The sequence below is a fragment of the Cyprinus carpio genome, chromosome A6 (assembly GCF_018340385.1).
Source record: "Cyprinus carpio isolate SPL01 chromosome A6, ASM1834038v1, whole genome shotgun sequence".
NCBI lineage: Eukaryota > Metazoa > Chordata > Actinopteri > Cypriniformes > Cyprinidae > Cyprinus > Cyprinus carpio.
In genome coordinates this window covers 21244014-21266258 of record NC_056577.1, presented here as the reverse complement: position 1 = coordinate 21266258, position 22245 = coordinate 21244014, and the positions used below count along the sequence as shown (strand labels likewise).

Genomic DNA, 22245 nt, shown 5'->3' with positions numbered 1-22245 from the left:
AATCAAAGTATCAATCTTAATATTACATATACCAAACTGCACATCTTTTGGATTGAAATGAGGCCAGCTGAAGGTTTTACTGATTAGAAACAAAACTTTTACAACAGTAATGAGGTTAGAAATGTATTATTATTATTATTATTATTATTATTATTATTATTATTATTATTATTATACATTTTTATGTGTACTAGTATTAAAACAAACACTATACTTACAGTATTTATATTATAAGAAATAATTTATAATAATTAAGTGGCGGAACAGATTGCTTCAAATAGGCCCCAACCAATCACAATCAAGGACTGGAAATATACAGTCTTATAATAACTGATAAAAGGCATGCTTTAAGATATGATGATCAATCATAAATTCCAGATTAAGACTGTTGTCCAATATGAGGTCATAAAGTCTAAGACCATTGGTTAAAATGGTTCTATTTTAAATGTAACTAATATACAAATCCTTACAAGTTTAATTTCAAATTTGCATATATGATGGATGACCAAGAAATAGTGCAGAATCTGAAAAATATTTTAAAAAGCTGACTTTGAATCCAAGATTTCCCTTGTGTTGTAAACTTCAGATCTCCAACATACGTTAACACATTTGCTATTTTTGTTTTTAATTATTTAACCTCTTTTTACAACCCAATCACAAGTTGAACGTTTATGCACTGCGATACTGGATACTTTGAGAAAACTTTGGTGAAGCTTAAATTCATTGTAACTAATTGTCTGATATTGGTAAGTTAGTTTAACTACCTTGCTAATATGCTTGACATGTCTCTGCGGGTGAGTTGTGTGTGCCTGATTTGAGCGCATGCAGAATCAGCAATATTCAAAAATACCCTTTAATGAAATATATTGATGTGCACAGTCTTCTGGAGCAATCAATGCTAATAACTGATCCATTTACTATGACGGGCGGAATTCAGTGACACAAAGCAAATATCCGTGCAACACAGTGTCCTGTGAGAGTACAGTAAAACAAACTGATTTAATTGACATTCAGCTCAGTCAATCCTATATCTGCCTCTCTTCCTACCAACAAACCAAAGAATGGCAGAACTACAGCTCAACCGATAACATCAGAAATGAAAAAGAAGAAAGAATACAACATGCATTTCCAGGGTAAATGTGTGTAATACATCATTCACTTTCCTATTGGCTCTTCTTGACAATTAAGTAAAAAGTAGCTTGTTTAAAACTGGATGTGCACAGCTTATCAAAAGCAACTGAATTTATGACCGGATATCACAATTGAACCAGCCATTGTTCTACTCTATTCTCTTTATACTGTAAGTAACATTGCCCTCAGTATTGGAGAACCATTCAGCTCCTCAACAGGCATCCCACGAGACAGCGCAAGTCAGAGGCTGTAATAACCTCCATTGTCTTACGTTCAGTTCAGCTTAAATAATTAATGGCCTGTGCAGGAAGATGGACATCACCACCTCCTCGTGCCTGTCTGGAGGGAGGGAGCATCGGACGTGTTGAGGAGCAGTTTGGATGTATTTAAGAGGATTACCACTGATGAGATGAATATCACTAAAGAGATAAAGCTGGATTAATATTGGGCCCGAATGAGAAGTGTTTTTGAGAGCTATAAAAGACAAGCAAGAGGAAAACAATATATGCAAACGCACATCTGCAAATCTATTAAAGCCTATTTTTGATTTGCAGGTGTTTTAGGTATTACTGAGCAAAAACAACATAACTGAGCCTCACAAATGCCATGCCAATGGAGAACACACTGAAGTGAAATGGGCATATTAAAACCAACAGGACGTTTCATGTTGATAGGCCACTGCCAGTTTATGGTACAGTCCAGATATTTGTAAAGGTTAATATAGACTCTCCATGCATTCACTACACATTAATGTATGTATGTGGTAGAGTTACCTAGGGGCAAGCTGTAGGCTGTTGAACCATAGAGCTTATCAAGGCATGGAAGAAATGGTGGAGGGATGAGGAAGTTGTTTGAGGCCAGAGGGGACAAGAAGTGAGGATGGAGAGATATGTGGCAGGTGAGCTACACAGAGATGTTTTAAAGGGCTTACGCTATACATCTAAACACTAATGTCAGCAGAAACGGGGCTCGCAGCCATAAGTTCACAAAGCCTCTCAAGATTTACCAGCACATTAATAAAACAGCATCCTTTTACTGTCTCATTTCTTAAGATGACATGAGCACCTGCTTCAACAAAGGGTTAGAACTTAGTCCACACAAAAATCAGAAAAAAACATTTGTGTGGAATAGATTTAAATGTGCCAAAATTTGTTAAAAGGAGCTGAAAATCAAAAGCTTTTATTAAAAGGCTTAGACTTATTTAATTATAAACTATTACCAGAAACCATCAAAATATACTTCTGTTAAAAAAAAAAAAAAAAAGATTGTGGACAGTAAGATGTTTTTGAAAGAAATATCTTATGTTCACCAAGGCTGAATTTATTCATGACAAAAAAGTTAAATTGTGAAATATTCTTACAATTCAAAATAAACTTTATTTTTTTTTTATACAGTTGTTCTGCCTAATATTTTTGTGGATTTTATTTATTTATTTATTTATTTCTGGGATTTTTAGAAAGCTCGGAAGAACAGTAATTAATTGAAATAGAAATCTTTTGCAACAAAAAATTTCTTTCATCAGTTTAATGCATCTTTTAAAATTATTTGAAAAAAAAAACAAAAAACAAATTCTAAATAAAAAACAAATCTTACTGACCTGAAATATTTAAATATATATACAATGGTCAAATCTGTGTAGGCTACTCTTATTTATAAAAAGAAAAACATTATCAATCAATGACGTATTTCATTCTAACCGGATCCAATCTAATAAAAAAGAGCACCAGAGACAGATAATACAGTTTCTGCTCAACAAGAACCAAAATGAGGATTATTTTGATTCAAATACCTATTATAAATTAATGTAATCTAATATAATTAGAGAATAAGATAATGGCTCCAAGCCGCATAGCAATGAATGATGGCCATTCAGAATCCACAGAGCATTCTTCAGAATTCAAGGGCACATATTCCATGCAACTAAAGACAGTAGACAGATGTATTTTAATCACAGCACTAAGAGAACAGCTGTTCTTGTAATACAACAAAATGAATTGTGTTTGCAATCAATAGTGTCCTTGGATGTGATATAATATGAATGTGAATGTGTTTCACTGAATACAGAAAGGTGAAAGAGGTGTATCAATAATGCTTGCAGAAATAAGAGGATTGATTGAATAGCCCCTGTGAGATTAAATGATGGTTGAGATTATGAAGCGTGCGTGCCAAAGTTATATTAAGTATATGAGGGATTGTGCATGCTTGCGTGATTCACGTGTGCAGCATCAGAAGGTGAGGTGTAATCCACAGGGAAGAGCTTTATTTGAAAATAAATCAGTGGTAAATGTGTGGCCTAATTCAAAAATATACACTTTAAAGACTTGATGATAAAGGAAATAAAAATCTATAAATTTGATCAGGTTGAAAGAGATAACTACCAACTAACGTGTGCAATAGTTCCATCTCGGTATATTCAGAAGAATCCAACCTGTTCCACAGACAGAAACGTATTTCTTTATTTCCATTAATAGAGCTCTTTCCTATCCATTAACAATGACAAAACCATACAGAGTAGGCATCTTGGAAGACCTGTGAGCTTCAAAGCACAAAAAGGCATGACATCCTGCTGGGAGTGTGATGGAAGCAGAAGAGAACAAAGCCATGACAGGATCGTAACGTATTCTGCAGAAAACTTACCTAACAGACCCGAGGCTTGCCTTCGTTTAATAGGCAAGTTTCCAGACACTTTGAGAACAACAATCACCCGTCATCTATGAAGATGTGAGAGCCTTTTTTCTTTCTGCGGCACACATGTCCTCATTCAGAGCGAGTACAGATGGATCAATGGATGACAGTGACAGGAAATGTAACAGTTTAGTTAAGTGTGGTGATTCTTTCCTCTGAAGAACGTTGGGAGGGTTGGGAATATGGAGGTGAAAAAGAGGGTAACCACCAGACAAAGGGGGAATGATACAGAGTTTCTTTTTCACTGTTCTTTTCTTCAGCAGTGAGACTATAATTGCCAATTAAAATAACAAACTGCAGTGCGAGTCAAAATGGGCTCACTCAACTAAGTAGGAACCACCTAAGGAACGACTCACTTATGGCAGCTATCTCCAACATGCAGGAGTTTAACACAGTTTCCCACAGATCATTGCATGGATTAGATAGTGTACTGACTTAAATCTATTTTACTACTATGGAATTCATTTCTTTGCAGCACCAATTATTTATGCTGTATGGAAGAATGGTAAAAAAAAGGAAGGAGGAGCATGTGCTTAAATCCGAAATTAGGAAATGGGAACAAAATGCCTTTGATTGCAAGAGTGAAAACATTATTTTTCAATGCTGGCAACCAGTTAATAACGTTATTTCTTTGTTCAGAATTCTTCATGGTTAAATTTTAGAATTACTCCATTGTTGCCCGAATTCTTTCACTGCCAGTAGGTTCACCTGTAATAGTTCAGCTCTAATTAAAATTAAAGGGGTCAATGATGCGATTTTAAATTTTCCTTTCTCTTTGGAGTGTTACAAGCTCTTGGTGAATAAAGATCTGTAAAGTTGCAAAGACTAAAGTCTCAAATCCAAAGAGATATTCTTTATAAAAGTTGAAACACGCCCCCACATGTCTGCGTCAGTATGTGGGAAGATTTGCATAACGCCGTCTGGATGTTCATGCAAAGAAAGAAGGCGTACCTTTCATTCTCGTTGTAGTATTGTTGTTGCCGCCACCGCCATGTCATATAGACGCTGTTTGTTTCACTGTGAAAGCGAAACTACTTTGTTTGGCCTTCCAGAAGAGGACAATATCCGCTTCTTCATGCCTGGGGCTGATCCGTGCTGGTCGCTGAGGAAATACATCAACTTTGCAGTGTGGATCGCCGAATGGGCTTTCACCGTGGACGAAGCAGGGTCCAGCCCGGGGTTGTCCCATGTGGTTGCTGCACGCACAAGGTACACTCCTTCGTAGAATCCGCCTCAAGCTGCCTGCCTCTGCTCACTCAACCCGGCCGCAGTTCACTCTAGACCGCGGCTCACTCTAGGCCTCCGGGCTCTGCCCACTCAAGGTCGCGGTGTGTGACGCTGTTTCATTGAGAAAGCGAAACTACTTTGTTTTTGCCTTCCAAATGAAGTCTTGACTAGAAATCATGTTTATATCACGTTTATAATGGGTTTTATGTTTATGTCTCGTCACTCATCACAATATGTAACATTTCCGTCACACGCTTGAGGCATTTGGCTAATCACAACGCACTGGATAGCTGGCCAATCACAGCACACCTCACTTTTCAGAGAGATGAGCCTTGTAAAAATCAACTTGTTTCAGAAGGCGGGGCATAGAGGAGAAACAATAATGTACAGTATGTGGAAAATAATGTGTTTTTTTTTTTTTTTACCTTAAACCGCATAAACACATTTCATTACACCAAATACACAAAATAATGTTCTTTTTAGCAGCATCATATGACCCCTTTAAGTGCTAAGAAAGTTTTTGTTTATATTATTGATTTTAAAAATCACCTGTGATTAAATCGACCATATTTTCAGATTTTAGTTATCGTAATGGCAAAATCATAAAAAAGACCTGCATACTGGTTTGCAATAACATGAATATATGATGACATAATAATAATAACAACATTATTACTCAATATTTTATTTAATTCTAACTAAATACTATTTGGAAACTTGAACATACAATTTCTGTTCAAACAAAAAATAATCTAATAGAAGAATAAGGAAATTCCTTCACCGCAAAACAGAAAAAATTATTGAGAAAGAGCACTGTTCACAATTCGAAAAAGCAAAAGCAGTATTCTGTCGATTTTTATTGTATACATTTTATTGTTTGCAAATAAACAAAACTAAAAATGTTGTGAAGGCTCTTTACAGCAAATGCGTGCACTCAACATGCCTTCAAATAAACATAGCTCAATATCTACATAAAAATCAACGAGTAAACAAAATGACTGTAGGATTAAAAGCATTAATGAGCATGTTATGGATAACAAAAAAATCAAAGTAAGACTAAAATGGTTGCTGTGGTAAAAAGAAGAGCAGAAACAACAAATTATTGCAGGAGGAAAATGTCCCAGGGCCTTTAAATCAAAGAGAAAGTGAAGGGGAGAGAGAAATAGAAAGAGGCCTGTGGAAGGAGACACATGGCTTGGATCAGTGGTTCCCAAAGTGGGGGTCGCGACCCCCCGGGGGGTCGTGGGACCCCGGCGCAGGGGTCGCGAGATGATTTCTATAAAAAAAGTGGAAAAAATATATAGGCGCTATATATTTTTGTTGCAATTAATTTAAGCCTTTCGCACGTACGATCACACCGGTGTGATCAGTCTAGGCTGGTCCCTGGAGTGTACGATCACACCGGTCAATGCATGACGTGAAATTCAAATGTGCTCTCGCGCGTTGGCTGGCGCTGAGCCAGAGACAGGCGCGCTCAGAGCTGTCATCACAACTTTTCAGTGTTTTCAACCACATAATGTTTATTTTAGGTTCTCAGACATATAAGTACTAAAAAAACAATACATTTAGAGTTTGTAAAATATACACACTGATGTCAAAGGACGAGGCAATAATAATCCTTTCCATTATAATTAGACACGTTTTAATTCATATCAGATACACATTGTGTAAGTAACTTTAAAGTTTACTCTATTATTCTCCCAGTTCACCATCCACTTACTTTTATGTATTTCGGGAGAAGTGGATGAATTCACGTGTTGTAAATCCAACAGATCCGATTCTCTGAACTGCGTCTGCGGCACAAACTAAGATGCCGTCGCGCATACACCTCAACTAACGCGATCGTTATAAAGGTGTTTAAACAACAAAACACTTCCACTTGCATATATTTGAAAATCGGAATATCAGCTATTTCATGCCATATCTAACACATTTGTGAATATTTTGAATAAAAAAGGAAAAAATGACATAAAAGCAGATCATCATTCATTCAGCTCTGTTGTTTCTGCGGTGTGTCACGTGACAATCAATGACGCGTCACCATGGAAACCATAAAGTGACACATCTAAATAACGATCGCCTTGAAAAACTCACGCTGGGGGGTCAGCCAGAATATTTTAAATTTACGTGTGAAAGGGTAAATTCAATACTTGTTAAAATGGTGTTTGCAGAAAAGTCTGATACAAATAAAAAAATAGGCCTATAAAAAATAATGTATAAATCTTAAATAAATAACATTTAAAATGTCATTAAAAATAAGTATAAAAAAAAAAAAAAATATACAATTTGTAATTTTGTCCCAGACATTACGAGATTACGTCAGCGCTCAATCACAATCAAGTTACGTACGTACATCACGCGCAGCAACACAACGTATCCCGCTGTTTGCTAAAGTTAAAGGTGTTTGGAGGCTCCAAAAAAAGGGGTTGTTTTGGGGGGGGGGGGGGGGGGGGGGTCGCGGGGGCAGCAGCGCATTTATCATGGGGGTCGCGGGTTTAAAAGTTTGGGAACCCCTGGCTTGGATAATGTGTTGTGACAGTAAACAGCGGCTCCTGATCCGAGAGCTCTGCTTGAAAAGGAGAAAGCAGGTAAAACAAAAAGCCAGTATGCAGTCGCTTCCATGTGGCTACATTTTTGCTTCTGCAGTCCTTCTCTTTTATGGCATACTTAGAGATAGATCAGTTTGTCCTCTCAGACTGAGATGGGAAAATGAAGATAAATAGTTGTTGTGGGCCTATATACCCCCATCTATAAATCACAATAAGAAACAAACATTAAGGCTAGTCTACCCAACATGCATTAACGGAGAAGCAACAAATGTTATTTCCATTAAGTTCTCCTTTTTAGACAACCCTTGATATTTTGCAGCATATAGCAATATCCATACGCACACTGTTGCAGCTAGATGTCTAAATAAATACAGTTCTTGAAATTCTGTGGCAACAGCAAGTATTGTTTGATCCAAACAAGCCAGTTTGCCAGGCCATGCTTCGGGTTGGCGTGTCTAGCGAAGCCCACGCTGTTTTGAGCAGGGAGTTTCCCTCAACGAGAGGTCTGACCGATGCAGAGTTCCCTTAAAGGCCAATAAGAGGCTAAATGAAGGCTAAGGTGGGGCCAGAACTCTGTATAACCCACAATGATGTGGTCCATACTGGCCCAAACTGTCCATTCACACAAGCCGCAAGTGTGTCTCAGAGCGCTGAGAACATTCCTGCATTACCATAGCAGCCACCATTTACAATCATCAACAATCATCAGCACAAAACAAAACGAAACTAGGCGTTTCATCTTTGTGTAGCCAATATCAATCCCATTTTTGGGCAATTTTTGTGTTTATGGTCAGAAAGAAAGAGAAAATTAAAGGTACATTTTTGCACAGTGTCCAAAGTTTGCTTTGGTTTAAGTTTAAATTAGATTGATCAAAAGTGACAGTAAAGACTTACAAAAAAAATAAATAAAAAAAAAATAAACAAAATTAAAAAAGTTCTTAAAGTTCTTTTGAACTGGCTGCTGAAAACTCAGCTTTGCCTTTGCAGAAATTACTGTTTTTGATCAAATAAATGCAGTCTTGCACTCTCAGAAAAAAAGGTATAAAAGCTGTCACTGGGGCGGTACCTTTTCAAAAGGTACACTTTTGTACGTTTTAGGTACTAATATGCACACTTTAGGTACTTATATGTATCTTTAAGGTACCAATATGGACTCTTTAGGTACAAAAGGGTACCTAAAAGGTACCGCCCCAGTGACAGCTTTTGTACCTTTTTTTTCTGAGAGTGTGGTGAATATAAGAGACTTCTTTAAAAAACATTAAAAAAAAAAAATCTTTGCACCAAATTTTGAAAAGCAGTGTATTAGTACATGTACTGTAGTTACTAATAAAAACCTCCAAAGGCAACTGAGGTCAAAGACACCCATGAAATGTTTTTTTCATAAAATTAAGAAATAAAAGAGCAAATAAAAGGTCTTTCAACCCTGTTCTTGTCAACAGGGAGCAATAATTAGGAAGATGACTGCTCTGCACTTTTGTTCCTTTCTGAGCTTGATGGTTTAAATGGACCTACATGGTCCAGAGAGAAGATTGAGCTCAGACTAATGTCGCCTTAGCAGCGCAACAACAGACAGACTTCAGAGGACTATTAGTAGTTTCCAGTGAGCAAATAAATTGGTGATTTAATAGTAGTGTGCTCTGTCAGCACTTTAATTTGGATGAGGACCACAAAAAGCCAAAAAGAGATGATACAGTCATCAAATCCAGATTTTACTCTCTTTGTCCAAGAGCTGAGAACCAGGAGAGGAATGGAACATTTATCCAAACCATGGATTTCAGGATTCAAGCAGAGCACCAGGGAGGGGAAAATGGAATCATACTGCAGCCAAGGGATTGGACGCAAACCCATGAGAACATAGTATAACATAGTAAAACTGCGTAAAATATAAAATACATAAATGCATAAAATATACTGTGAAGGGAGACCGAGGACACCGTCACTAATCCCTGACTTTAAACACCCCTCTGCCATGATGGGACATGAATAAATTTGATTGAAGTCTGTGATCCTACTGATTCTTTGATTTTTCTCAAGCAAAATGCTTCTGGCATGTTTAGATTCTCATGCAAGGCTGCATGTATAAAAATATATCAAACAGCATTCTGCCTCCTCAATCTAATCTGCAGAGCAAATGAGACAACCATGATAAGTAAGAACTAGGTTGCCTTCAGGCAACCTTTTCCTGTAGCACAGATCCCAACTAACTTTGAATGACAGTGTCAGTCTGAGATCAGGGATGTGTTCTCCAGTTTTTGAAGTTGAGAAGACACCACCAATAGAGAATGATTCTACAGCTAAATTCTCTGTGGTCAATGAGAAATCGGGTTTGCTTGTGTAAAAGTCTAATGTGGGTCACCCTGAATTAGCCTGGGTGTTGTTTGAGCAATTCAAATACTTTCTGTTTTTTGTAAGGTTGGAGAAGAAAGCTCTTGCCCTCACATAAGTCAGGCTTTTTTTTTTTCGGGATTCAGTCTAAACATTTTGAAAGTTGTGTAGCTCAGGACAGATGGCACGACTTTAAACAAACTTGCGGCTAGTAAAAGAAGAGCAAATTGAAGATGGGGCCAAGGTAAAAAAGCACCACCTGTGTCAACATGGCTCCGTGGGTCATATTTACTGATCCATCATTGATTTCCTTGGAGTGCTGTCTCCTTCAGAGATGCTGCAAATTTCCAGGGAAGATGAAAGAGGACAGAATGTTAAGGATGGAGAGTAACTATTTAACTTGAGGGCAGCCTGGCAAATTATGAGCTTCTTTAAAGTACTTTTGATGTGTCTGCATGGACAGGCTACCAAGCTTCCTTCGATTCCTGTGATGTTCTTTTTTAGTCTTCAGAAAACAGTGGAACAAGACTGACAGCTCCTGCTGTCACTAAAAAACAGTTCACATTAATCCACAAAATAAAATCGAAAAAAGACTGATATCCATCTATTGTAGCATGACATGACTTATGAACCAATAAATCAACAGAAAGCAGAAGTAGGTAGGCCATGGTTCTACTGGTTCTGTGGCTATATGCAAGTATAATAACACAAACATATGCACAAATAAAATGCACAGAAAACAATTTTTTAAGTCAACTGCACCAAACTAAAAATACATTCGGCCCTGTATTATCTCGGTCCTGTTCTGGTTAATATTTTCCCAGCATATTCCCATTATGAATTAATTTGACATCTTCATATTACCCATTTCATACTGGGAAAAATTAATTGAATTGAGAATTACTATTAAAGTGTCTGAATAATGCATGGCCTTCATATTGCTGCCAACTGCCATTTAAACTTGCTATTTATCAAACAATCCTAAATATATACATATACATCACGGTTTAAAAATATTAAGCAGCACAACTGTTTCAACAATGATGAGTAATGTTTCTTGAGCACCAAATCAGCATTGATTTGGAATGATTTCGGACGGATCATGTGACAACTGACATTCAGTTTTGATACCACAGCAATAAACTTCATTTTAAACTATATATTAATATAGAAATCAGTTATTTTAAACTGCAATAAAATTTCATGATATTACTGTTTTTAATGTAATCTTAGTGAGCAAAAGAGTCTTTTTTTTTTAAATGTTTTTAAAATATATCTGTACCACTGTACCATCACACACTAGGTCAAACTAGTGCGAATACAGTTTTAAATGTAGTTATCTTTCATACTGTGAAAATCATACACACCATATTTTGAAACAGCTCATTTTACTTTTATTTATCATGCCCTCACTCTGTACGTCTAGCACACAAACTTTTACACAGCAGACAAAAACACAAGAATGACCAGGGAGAAAAGAAAGCTATTTTGTTGCGAACTTCACAATGAAGTTGGAACACTTGGAGTTTTATGAAAATGGTAAAAGGCAGAACTCACCTCTTGACCTCCAGTGATGTTATTTGTTCTTCCTGGCTGGATGAAATCACCTCTCCACAATATTGACACAATGTGTGAAATTCATTTCTCCGAATCAAATCTATTTCACCACAGATAACACTGTTATATGCACATAAACATCTAAATTTATAGCGCTGGTGAATTGGGCTGTATATTGAAAACTTGATTTGATTCATGGTATGAATTAAAAATATATATATCTGTATTGACATACTTCCAAATTTATGTATGACACTCTCTGAACACATGCAAATGCATTTCACATCAACCAAGAACACTAACCCCTTGCTGTAAAGCCAAACAGGGGCTCTATTCTCCAAAGCCCAATTGATAGTTGGCATACTGGTTATCTCACACATAAGCAAACATGAAATAGCACTTTACCCAGTATACCACGACTCACAATAAGAGCATGCAATGCAAGGAATGTTGAAGCAGTAAAAGCTGCAGAGGCCAGTAACACTTAGGAATTTCAACCAAGATAAACCTTAAATTCTGACTGCAGCTCAGGCTTCTGATCTCTCTCAAAACACATTTCATTCTCTCCAGAAACATCTGTGGCATTTTCGAGAATGGCCAAGATTAACTATCAGCCCCTTGCTCATTGCAACACTCTTGGGGATCCGATAAAAAGGAACAGCTCTTAACAGAGCCCGGAGTGTCCAGTAAATTGGTCCTGCATCTTACATTTCTTGCAGCAAATTTTGCCATCCAGGCATGTGTCGGGAGTTTAAACCAAAGCCAATCTGCAGCCAATCTAATGCTAATAGAAATGCACATTCCACACCACTACTGCACTCAATTGGTTTGAAGTTATGTGCTGATGCTAATAAAAGCTCTATATTTTAAGTGTTTTTCCTGCCTTTTGAGCTGATCACCCGAGGCATAAGTTTAACTCCGGACTGGAGCGTCAGGAAAATTAAATCATAGCGCCAATTACCAAAATAAATATCAATGCAGTATGAATTTAATGACTAAAAAATTCAAATATCAACTATACGATAATGGAAAATTTGTGAAATACAGACTACTGTTCAAAAGTTTGGGGTCAGTAAGATTTTTTTTTCCAAATAAATAAATAAATGCATTAAATTGAAATCACAAAAATATTAAGCAGCACAACTGTTTTCAACATTGATAACAATAAGAAAAGTTTCTTAAGCAACCAATCAGCTTATTAGAATGATATCTGAAGGCAATTCAGCTTGACCATCACATGAATACATTACATTTTATATAAAATATATAAAAAATAGAAAATACTTTTTTTAAATTGTGATCATTTTCACAATTGTATTGTTTTTACTGAATTTTTGATTAAAAAAATGCAGCCTTGGCGAGCATAAGAAAGTTCTTTAAAAAAATAAATAAATAAAAATAAAAAATATTTTACCAACACCGAACATTTGAACACTACTGTACAGTATGTCATTTGCAAAACAAATAAATAAAATAAAATAAATGCTTTTGTTGACAAAAAAGACCCACACTTGTTTATAAAAGGCAGCATACGATTCATTTTACCCCTGTGTATTTTATATCCTTGCGTATTATGTTGGTTAAATTACACCGAGACAAATTTATCGAGAGCCTTTCAGTCGCATTTAAAATGCACAGATGAAGGGGACATAAAATAAGGATATAAAAGGCATGAGTCTTTATGGGTGCTCATAAATAGCAGGAAAAAGTGCAATATTAAGAAGCAGTTTTAGCTGCTTTGTGCTTTTCTCTAGATTTCAAAAAACCACAGTCCAATCCCTAGCCACAGCATAGAAAGAAGGATAGAAACAGATTTATGGTGCATCATTCTCCCAAGTGAAGGCAGTGTTTATCATTATCCTTGCTTCATGGAAAACAAGCGAGACAGAGAATACATAACAGCAGGATAAAATGGTAAACAAAGACTTGGCTTTCGTCCTCTTGGCATGACACAGAGTGATATTGTTGATATATTTTCCGAGAAAAAATACTAATGAGAGGGTCTGCACCAAACCTCGTTGTCATGCTTAAAGTGAAATCCTTCAAACGTCTGTTCAGAAATGCACATGGGACAAAGCGCTCTAATGCTGAACAGCTGCAAGAACAGGGATGCCTACCTACACTGCAAATGATTTGTAAAATGAAACATGTCATGTAAATGTAAAATGATTACATGCCTGTTTCAAGTTTTGGCAATGCAAAAATGGAAGCTAGTGGGATTTCCCCATGTTCCTTTGAAATTTGATTAATTTACTCCAAAAAAAAAAAAAAAAAAAAAAAAAAAACAGTTAACGAGATTAAGCTAGCAGTAGACTGGTCATGTGATCTCAACATGGAGACCTCCATGTGGTGGTCTGTCTGTGTAAATTAAAACAGCTTTTATTAGACCACTGACATGACTAGCATCTCCCAGCCTTTTGAGAATGTACATGATTTTTAACACACTATTTATTATTTCTTTAGTCTTAAAACTTGTTAAAGTGAAAAAAAAAAAAAAAAAAGTCATGATGGCTTCACTTTATATTCTGCAGACTGCAGATCTACTTCTTAACATAGATGGGAGGTGTAAAGCCCCTGTGAGCAACAAAGCAAATTTCCACAACCTTGCAGCACTTTTATAGTGTGGTTACATTAGCAAAATTTCATATTCAAAAAGGTCCATTATTTAATGTCTAATGTCAACAGTGTAGTGATGTATGAAGAGCACAGATCACACACTAGTCACTTTTAAACCAAGCAGCTTTCTGCTGGTAAACAGCCATTACAGGATTTGCTTGGAGAATTTTGGCCCCACATGAAAATGCAAATCATGTGGATTCCTTTTGAAATCTCTGGATTTGACCCACAATTGTGACCACATCTTAATTCTTACCCTAAACATTGCAAATTAAAACAATGTTCCACAATGTTAACTGACCATAAAAATAATAATAATAATAATAATAATAATAAAAAATAAAAAAAAAAAGTCAAAAATCGAAATACCTTGCCTTTTTCACCCATCAAGTTATTATTCACCACAGTGGCTACTGTTGTTCATGAATAGCAACCTTTTTATTACCTGATGTCCTCACGGCTACATGCCATCAATTCACAGCTCATCTAATCTCTAGAAAATGACATTCGAAACACTGACTTCTCTGTGGCTAAGAGTCATAACAGGATATTACCACCTCCAAGCTTTACTGTAGGAATGCTGTTATTTGGATGATGAGCTGTACTGGATTTCCGCCAGACATATCGTTTGGTGTTGAGGCCAAATAATTACATTTTAGTCTCATCTGCCTCAGAATCTTCAAGGTGCGTTTTGGCAAAACTCAGTTGTGACTGCATGCGACCTTTCTTGAGGAGTGGCTTTTTTTCTTGCAACCCTCCCATATAAGACACATTTGTGGAGGATTTGTGATATTGTTGTCACATGCACACAATGACCACTCTTTGTCATAAATTCCTGCAGCTGCTTCAGAGTTGCTGTAGGTCTCTTGGAAACCTCTCTGATCAGTTTCCTCCTGGCTCTTTAATCCAGTTTGGAACGACGTCCTGATCTAGGGAGGGTCTGTGTATCAAATACCTTCCACTTCTTAATAATAGACTTCACTGTGCTTCTAGGCATTGATAAAGCCTATCAAACAGGAAAATCAAAGTTGGCACACCACAGTTCCAAAAGTAGAAAAATATTTAATTATGTTCTCACAGCCTAAAAGCTCTTCATCAGACGTTGATCATCTTTTAGGCTTGAAACGTCACCTGTGGTGAAAACATAATTAAATATTTTTCTACTTTTGGAGCTGTTTTGTGACAACTTTGATTTTCCTGTTTAATTTTTTTTGTGCTTGAGCACCTGCGTTGAGCTTTTACCCAGTTGGTATGTGTGCACTTTGATTGGAATAATTATTGATAAAGCCTTTGAATTTTTTTTTTTTTTGTATCCATCTCCTGACTTGTGCCTGTCCACAACTTTATCCTGGAGATATTTTGACAGTGCCTTGCCTCCCATAGTTGACTGTTTGCTTCAGTTGCACTACCAAGGACTGAAGTGCTCCAGGAAAGCTCTTTTCATGCTGAGCTAATCAAAATGATCACAGATGATCACAGTTGAAAATCAAATGGCTTTGTGTGCCATTGTGAAGGTGATTAGCTACATCTGATTGAGTTTATAAGTCATTTTTATGAGGAGGAGGGGGAGGGGGTGATCCTTCTTCCAACTCAGTGATTCTGTTTTTTTTTTTATTATTATTTTTTCATGTTTGCATTATATCTTTCACTTGGATGTTATAAGTTGCACTGAGTAGCTTGATACAACTAAAACTGTGTCCGTCTTCATTTCAGGCTACAAAGCAACAAAAGCAACAAAATGTGACTATTTTAAAGTAGGTGATTCTTTTCTGTGTGTATACCTCCTTTTAAAAACTGGCTTTCAGTTTTAATGTGCTTTGGCCAGGTTTACCTATGTTAACCAGGTCCAAATAGTTCAGAAATTATGCTATAAAACTACAAAGTCCTAATCATTGTTTAAAAAGGTTACGTTTTTGAAATCATTTCAGTGCTTTGCAGCTAATGTGGAACTGAGCGGAGCAAAGGAATTTGGGAGCCAGCAAGTGTTCTGCCAAAGCCTTGGCCGAGTCTGAAACTCCCCCTCACATGGGAGCATGAAGCACTACACAAATCAAGCAAAATAGCAGGAGCCAGAAGCCATAAATGAAGCTTGTAACACTTTGTCTTAAACAGAGTTTTTAGCAGTACGACCATCAGTGCCAGCATTTTCACTTTCCTATCTTCCATGGCATACCTAACAACTGCACAGCTATGTTTGATATTTTACACAATAGGACAATCAATTAATTATGCTTTTGTCAAAACAGGCATGCAAAGCGTGTTGCTTGGGTGTATTCTTCCTGGTGCTCTTTGGATAAAGGATCCCCAGTTCAAGTAGTAAACTTAATCCAAGGCCCTCATAGTCAAATTAAAAAGCCTTTACTTTTTTCATGACTATTAAGTTAAAAAACATTACACAAAACAGTTTGTCGTGGCTTAGAAAACCTTCATCAACCTTCACCAAGGCTTTCTAAGGCATTTGTTTATTAAAGGGATACTCCACCCCAAAATGAAAATTTTGTCATTAATCACTTACCCCCATGTCATTTCAAACCCGTAAAAGCTCCGTTCGTCTTCAGAACACAATTTAAGATATTTTGGATGAAAACCTGGAGGCTTGGGACTGTCCCATAGACTGCCAAGTAAATAGCAGTGTCAAGGTCCATAAAAGGTATGAAAGTCAGCCGTATGCTGTGTATGCTCTTCTGTGTCATCCTCGCCACAAAGATGTGCTGTTTCTATATGTATTTAGCTTTGATTTGAAATAAAACAGCACATCCTAGTGGCCCGGATGACACAGAAGAACATACACAGCATACGGTGATATGGAGAGACACAGGGGAGACCGTTGACAAAAAAATTATTGAATAAAGTCGTTATTTTTGTTTTCTTACAAAAACTGTTCCCGTCGCTTCAAATAACCCAGACTGCATGTCTGATGGCAGATGGAGTATTCTGATGACGACTTTCATATCTTTTATGGACCTTGACACTTCTATTCACTTGGCAGTCTATGGGACAGTCTCAAGCCTCCAGGTTTTCATCCAAAAGATCTTAAATTGTGTTCCGAAGACGAATGGTGCTTTTATGGGTTTGGAACGGCATGGGGGTAAGTGATTAATGACAAAATCTTCATTTTGGGGTGGAGTATCCCTTTAAAACTTTTAATTCATATTTGAATCTGATGGCCTTGGGCTATGATTTTATTACTAAACTGGATGCAGTGTTTTATAATTTTTTTTGTAGTTAATGTATTCAATAATATATACAGTTTCTTTTTACATAGAGAAAACTGTTGGGTAACTTGTCTATACTGCAAGTATATAGTGCAAAAATAAACATTCAAAACCTTGGAGTCAGTCTTTTTTATTATCTGAAAGAATGCATTAAATGTGGCAGTTATTACTTTTACACTGGTTCAAAAAAAAAAAATGCTTTTGAATTTTCGGTACATCAAAGAATCCTTAGGCAGCACAAGTGTTTTCAACACTGATAAGGAGCAATATTACTTGAGCACCAAATCAGTATATTAGAGTGATTTCTGAAGGATCATGAAAGACTAAAATCTGGAGTAATGGATGCTGAAAAATTCACAGGAATAAATTACATAAAAACATATTCTAAAAGAAAACTGTTATTATAATTTTTTTTAATTAACAATAGTATTGTTGTTACTGTACTTCAAATAAATCCAGGTGAGCATAAGAGACTTCTTTTAAAAACATAAAAAAAAATTTAAAACAAAAAAATATTTCTTGCATACCACGCAAAAAAACACCACTACTACCTTCAATATCACTGAAATCAACAGATCATAAGGATTAACACCTGTTTCTGTGACAGCGCTAGAATCTGTGAACAGCAAAAAAAAATAAAAAAACAACAACAACAACAACAACAAAAAGCCAAGACTAGATTGGTCCACGCTAACATTAAAACATAATTTGTGACAGCCATAATTCCCAGCCCTCCTATACTGCAATGCTGGGGGTTATTTTGAATGCTGATTTTTTTTCTTTTGTTTTTTGTGTCCTCATATACTCTACGGAGGACCGCACTCTCTGGCATTGCTCAGTACCTCATTAAGCCTAGCTGCAAATACAGCCATGATGCCTGACCTGCACGTCTGGAAAATTGATCCCAGAAAGAGCTGCTCATGCTCCTTCATGAGTCCTGTCTAAAACCATCATCCCACTTAGCAGCTCTCTGACTCATCTATTAACACGTCACTGTGTGCTTGATCAGAGCGATACCAAAAGTGGCTTTTCCTCATCAACCATACAACTACACAAGGCCTTTGAGAAATGAGAGTCAAGTAATCAGGCATCAGTAATCAAAGGAGATGGATCTCAAGTCAATAACAAGGATAATGGTGAAAGTGAAGACTGCAGGCTTTGACTGACACTTTAACAGTGCTGGTGGGCAGCTAATAAGTTGATCTTTGCCTTGTAGTTGCCTTGGAACATGTCAGTTTAATCACAGTGGGAAAAAGACAAAGAGTGAAACCAGCTGTGGAGTGCATCATCTCTGCACAGAAAATCTGCTTGCCCAACATCTGACAGCCAATTGTATGTCCAGTAGACATGACATAGAGCTGTTATTTCTGTTATTGAGCATGTAAATGTTGCTGTGACATACTATTGCTGCACAAATAGCATACATGAAATTACCTATAGCAGATCTATACTGGTTGAACTGGGGGAGGTGGAGGGTTTCTGCAAGACTTTACAGCAAACACAGAACCAAACAATTGAAATGTTAAGCAAGAAAGCTCATTGGCTAAAGACGAAACAGAGACCAATCAGCTTGAGCCATAAAGTCATGATGTGATAGCTAGTAAATGGCATTAAGTACCTATTTGCCTGCATCATCTGCAGTGTTTCTCAATTCCAGTCCTCGCGTACCACCACTTTTAAATAATAAATAATAGGTAATAAAAGTTGTCATTTTGGTAAATTTCACATCAATTAAAAGTATACAATCTTAAATTGAAAACTGAAGAGAATGGATTTCAGTTTTGGGAACCGAAATTCATGCACTATTTTTTTTTTCTGTTTTACATTAAAATAATTCTAAACTCTAAATGCATTTATAATATTAATTATTTAATTATTATTTAATATTAATATTCAAAACAGAGGCCATGGTGATTGATACTGTCTAGTTGCTCATATTCATTGCAGAGCCCTAAATAATTTTCCATGCTTAAAATTTTGTATAACTAGATTCTGCAAGTAGGTCAACCATACTTCCAAGCTCTAAAGATAGGAGAATACATCTCTTATATACAAATAATACATCAGTGTAAGAAGTTCAAAGTCTATGGCACAGTTCTGAACTGGCATCCCATATTCACTTGCAAAACTTCCATTCTGCAATGTCTTATAATTTTTTTTAAAAAAAGACCCATTTGATCAATTCTGCAAACTTGACAATTTGCTAGGCTCATAAAACTCTCTATAACCACAGCAAGTGTTTCATCAGTGTTCCACAAGGATCCTTTGGCACAGGGTGAGTCTAATGATTGGCTGACTGTCAGCCATCCAATGCACCAGTGATCAATTATTCAACAGAACTGCATGCTTTTGCCTCTCCTGACACTAAGGAATGGCTTTGCTGTGCTGTTTATCACCATATCGGTGCCTTGGCTGAAACAAAGGAACTCAATGAGCCACTAAAAGAGGATCTACAGTGAAATAAAACACATAAATAGTTTAAATACAACCTAAACCTTCACCATAAAAGAGACATGCACCCTAGACAGTAAGAGAGAAGAGCACTCTTGGAACAACCAGAGTTGGCTGTCTGACCTAGTTAGCATATGAACACCCCCACAAGCAGACTGTAGCAAGTCAGTAACACGGGGCAACGCAGACCCCATAAAGAGCTTAACACAACATTTTAAATATAATTTTGGCTTTAAATTTGCCATTTATGCGAGCACTTTTTTCTTATCTCTTTCTTAAAGACATTCACAAATCCTTGACAGATCCCTATTTTCAGCACTGGAACTAATGTTACTAGTGGGAGCTGAAGTCTGTGATTTGCACACAATGTCCTCAAATTTCAAGTGAAGCATTTTATTACAAGGTTGTGCTGCCTAATCCAAATGTGGGGAGAAGATAATTAGCCATCTCGCTCTGAAGATTGAGGGTGTAAGATTATGGATTGCACAGAGATGTGGTAATATTTTTTTCATTCTATGACGATAGATACAGTATATACATATCATGATGATAAATGATAATCTGTTTAATTTATATAAAAAATATAAAGTTTTATATATACCTTCTGAAGCAAAGGCTCCTGGGGGCTGGGGCCCTACAGGTGTTGGCGGTACAGGTCTCAGCCAAGGCTTCCCTGAAGTAAGGCCCATCCTCACGACCCCAACATACTCCACAAAGGTGCCGGGGAAGTTGCCCTTCTCCTTAGTGTGTTCATTGGTGCCATGCAGCCAGCCCTTTGGGCACTTCTCATCACCCTCCTGGTAATCGGATGCCAGCAGTGCCATCTTACTGACCGTGAGGAGATCTCCAGGCTGCAGGGAGATATCATCACCGCGCTCCTGCTTGTACTCGAACAGTGCACGGTACTGGAAACTGTCAGAGCTCATGATTTGTTCTTTACATGAGCTCCGTGGCTTTTCTGTGTCTGATGCTTGTTTAAAACTGACCAGGATATAAGTTTAAATCCTGAGTGCTAACTCACTTGGAAAGTCTGTGGTTTATATCCTGAGAGCTCTCTGACATTCAGCTGAGTTTCTTGCGAGGGTTAAAACTCCAACAGTACCATGTGTTGGGCAGAGGAAGATATTGCGCAGTTCTAGATTTGGTCCATACATAAAAAGCACAAATTTATTTGAAACGAATTCTAGCAGTCTGTGGCAAGACACAAAATAGGGTCAGAGAATGCAAAACCAGCCCCATGAAGCGAGGGGTGAACAGATGGATAAGGGTGCAGGACAGTGGTAGCACAAATTTGGGGACACAGTGACCTGGAATCGGGACGATGGGCTTTTCTGCAGTGCTGGCACTAGTCCACATATAGAAATTAAACATTTATTGAAGTAACCACAGTCCATTAGCAATTGTGGTCAGAAAGATATTAACATGGGCATTGCCAGTCTATGTATCAAATGCCAGAGCAAGAGCCTTGTTCATCTTCTTGATAAAGACCTTAAAAATTGAAAGCATTAATTTAACAGTTAGTTTCACAAATTCTTACTCAAATCAACTTAAATTACAATCCTTGAATTAAAAAAAAAAGCTAATTTCGCATTTCAATAAAATACTAATACCTGTATTATTGGATTGTAGCTAATATGCAAAAGCATTGTACTGCATGCATAGCATCAAATCAAATCAAAACTGTGTGTTTATCAGTCGCTGAGCAATGCATTAAAAAAGGACATACAGCCTACATGTCTGAATTACAGCGCGTGACTGGGACAGTGCCAACTTGTGTACAGCGTGCAGAAACTCGACTTGCGTGATATTGCTTACTATAACTTACCTCCTGTCGCACTTCCCCAAACTGCCCAAAATACAAGATGCACGTAGTCCAACGCAAGAGGAACGAGCGAGCATTATATGGTCTGTTTAGTTAAAGCATGCGTTTAAAATATTTTCCAAAATAACCTGCGTGGCTGAGTCAGACATCCAGCCAGACTAGTGCTGTAGTACGGTTCAGCCCGAGCGACGTCAGAGACCACGCCTCCGCTGTCTGCTTATCACACCATGGGACAAAGTTAGAAACTCGGATGTCCTTGTAGCGGTCAGGATATGCAGAACGCACTGCAGCGTGAAAATGTTGCGTCGTACTTTTTTCATCTGCCTAGACACATTCCCACAAGTTATATAATGCACGTCTGACGTGTGCAGATCACGTTAAAAAAATACATCAGCATAATCTTTTCTCTAGACCAGGGTTTTTATCTTTACAGACAAGGACACAGTATAAAACATATTTTATTTTATTTTAATTTATTTATTTATTATTAATTAATTCATTAATTTAATAAAGAATATTTCACTCCAAATAATTTGTATGACTGACTTATTTTATTTATTTATTTATTTTTTATTTTTTTCTAGCAATATATGTTTTGGGTAATTCTTTACAAGAAAGGAATAAAACCCTGATTGTAATATAGGCTTTATTAATTTTATTTATTTAT

At 36.9% G+C, this 22245-nt stretch overlaps 1 protein-coding gene across 1 annotated transcript in view; it reads right to left on the bottom strand.

The window, feature by feature from the left end:
• LOC109098472 (phosphatidylinositol 3-kinase regulatory subunit gamma) overlaps positions 1-21832 on the bottom strand; it is a 137522-nt gene extending 115690 nt beyond the window's left edge. The window contains exons 1-2 of the mRNA XM_042758406.1: positions 21582-21832; positions 20358-21244 (exon numbers count right to left, since the gene is read on the bottom strand). Of these exons, the coding sequence (XP_042614340.1) occupies positions 20358-20682 (325 nt within the window). The 5' untranslated portion in view covers positions 20683-21244; positions 21582-21832. The remainder of the gene's footprint in view (positions 1-20357; positions 21245-21581) is intronic.
• Positions 21833-22245: the final 413 nt, after the last annotated feature.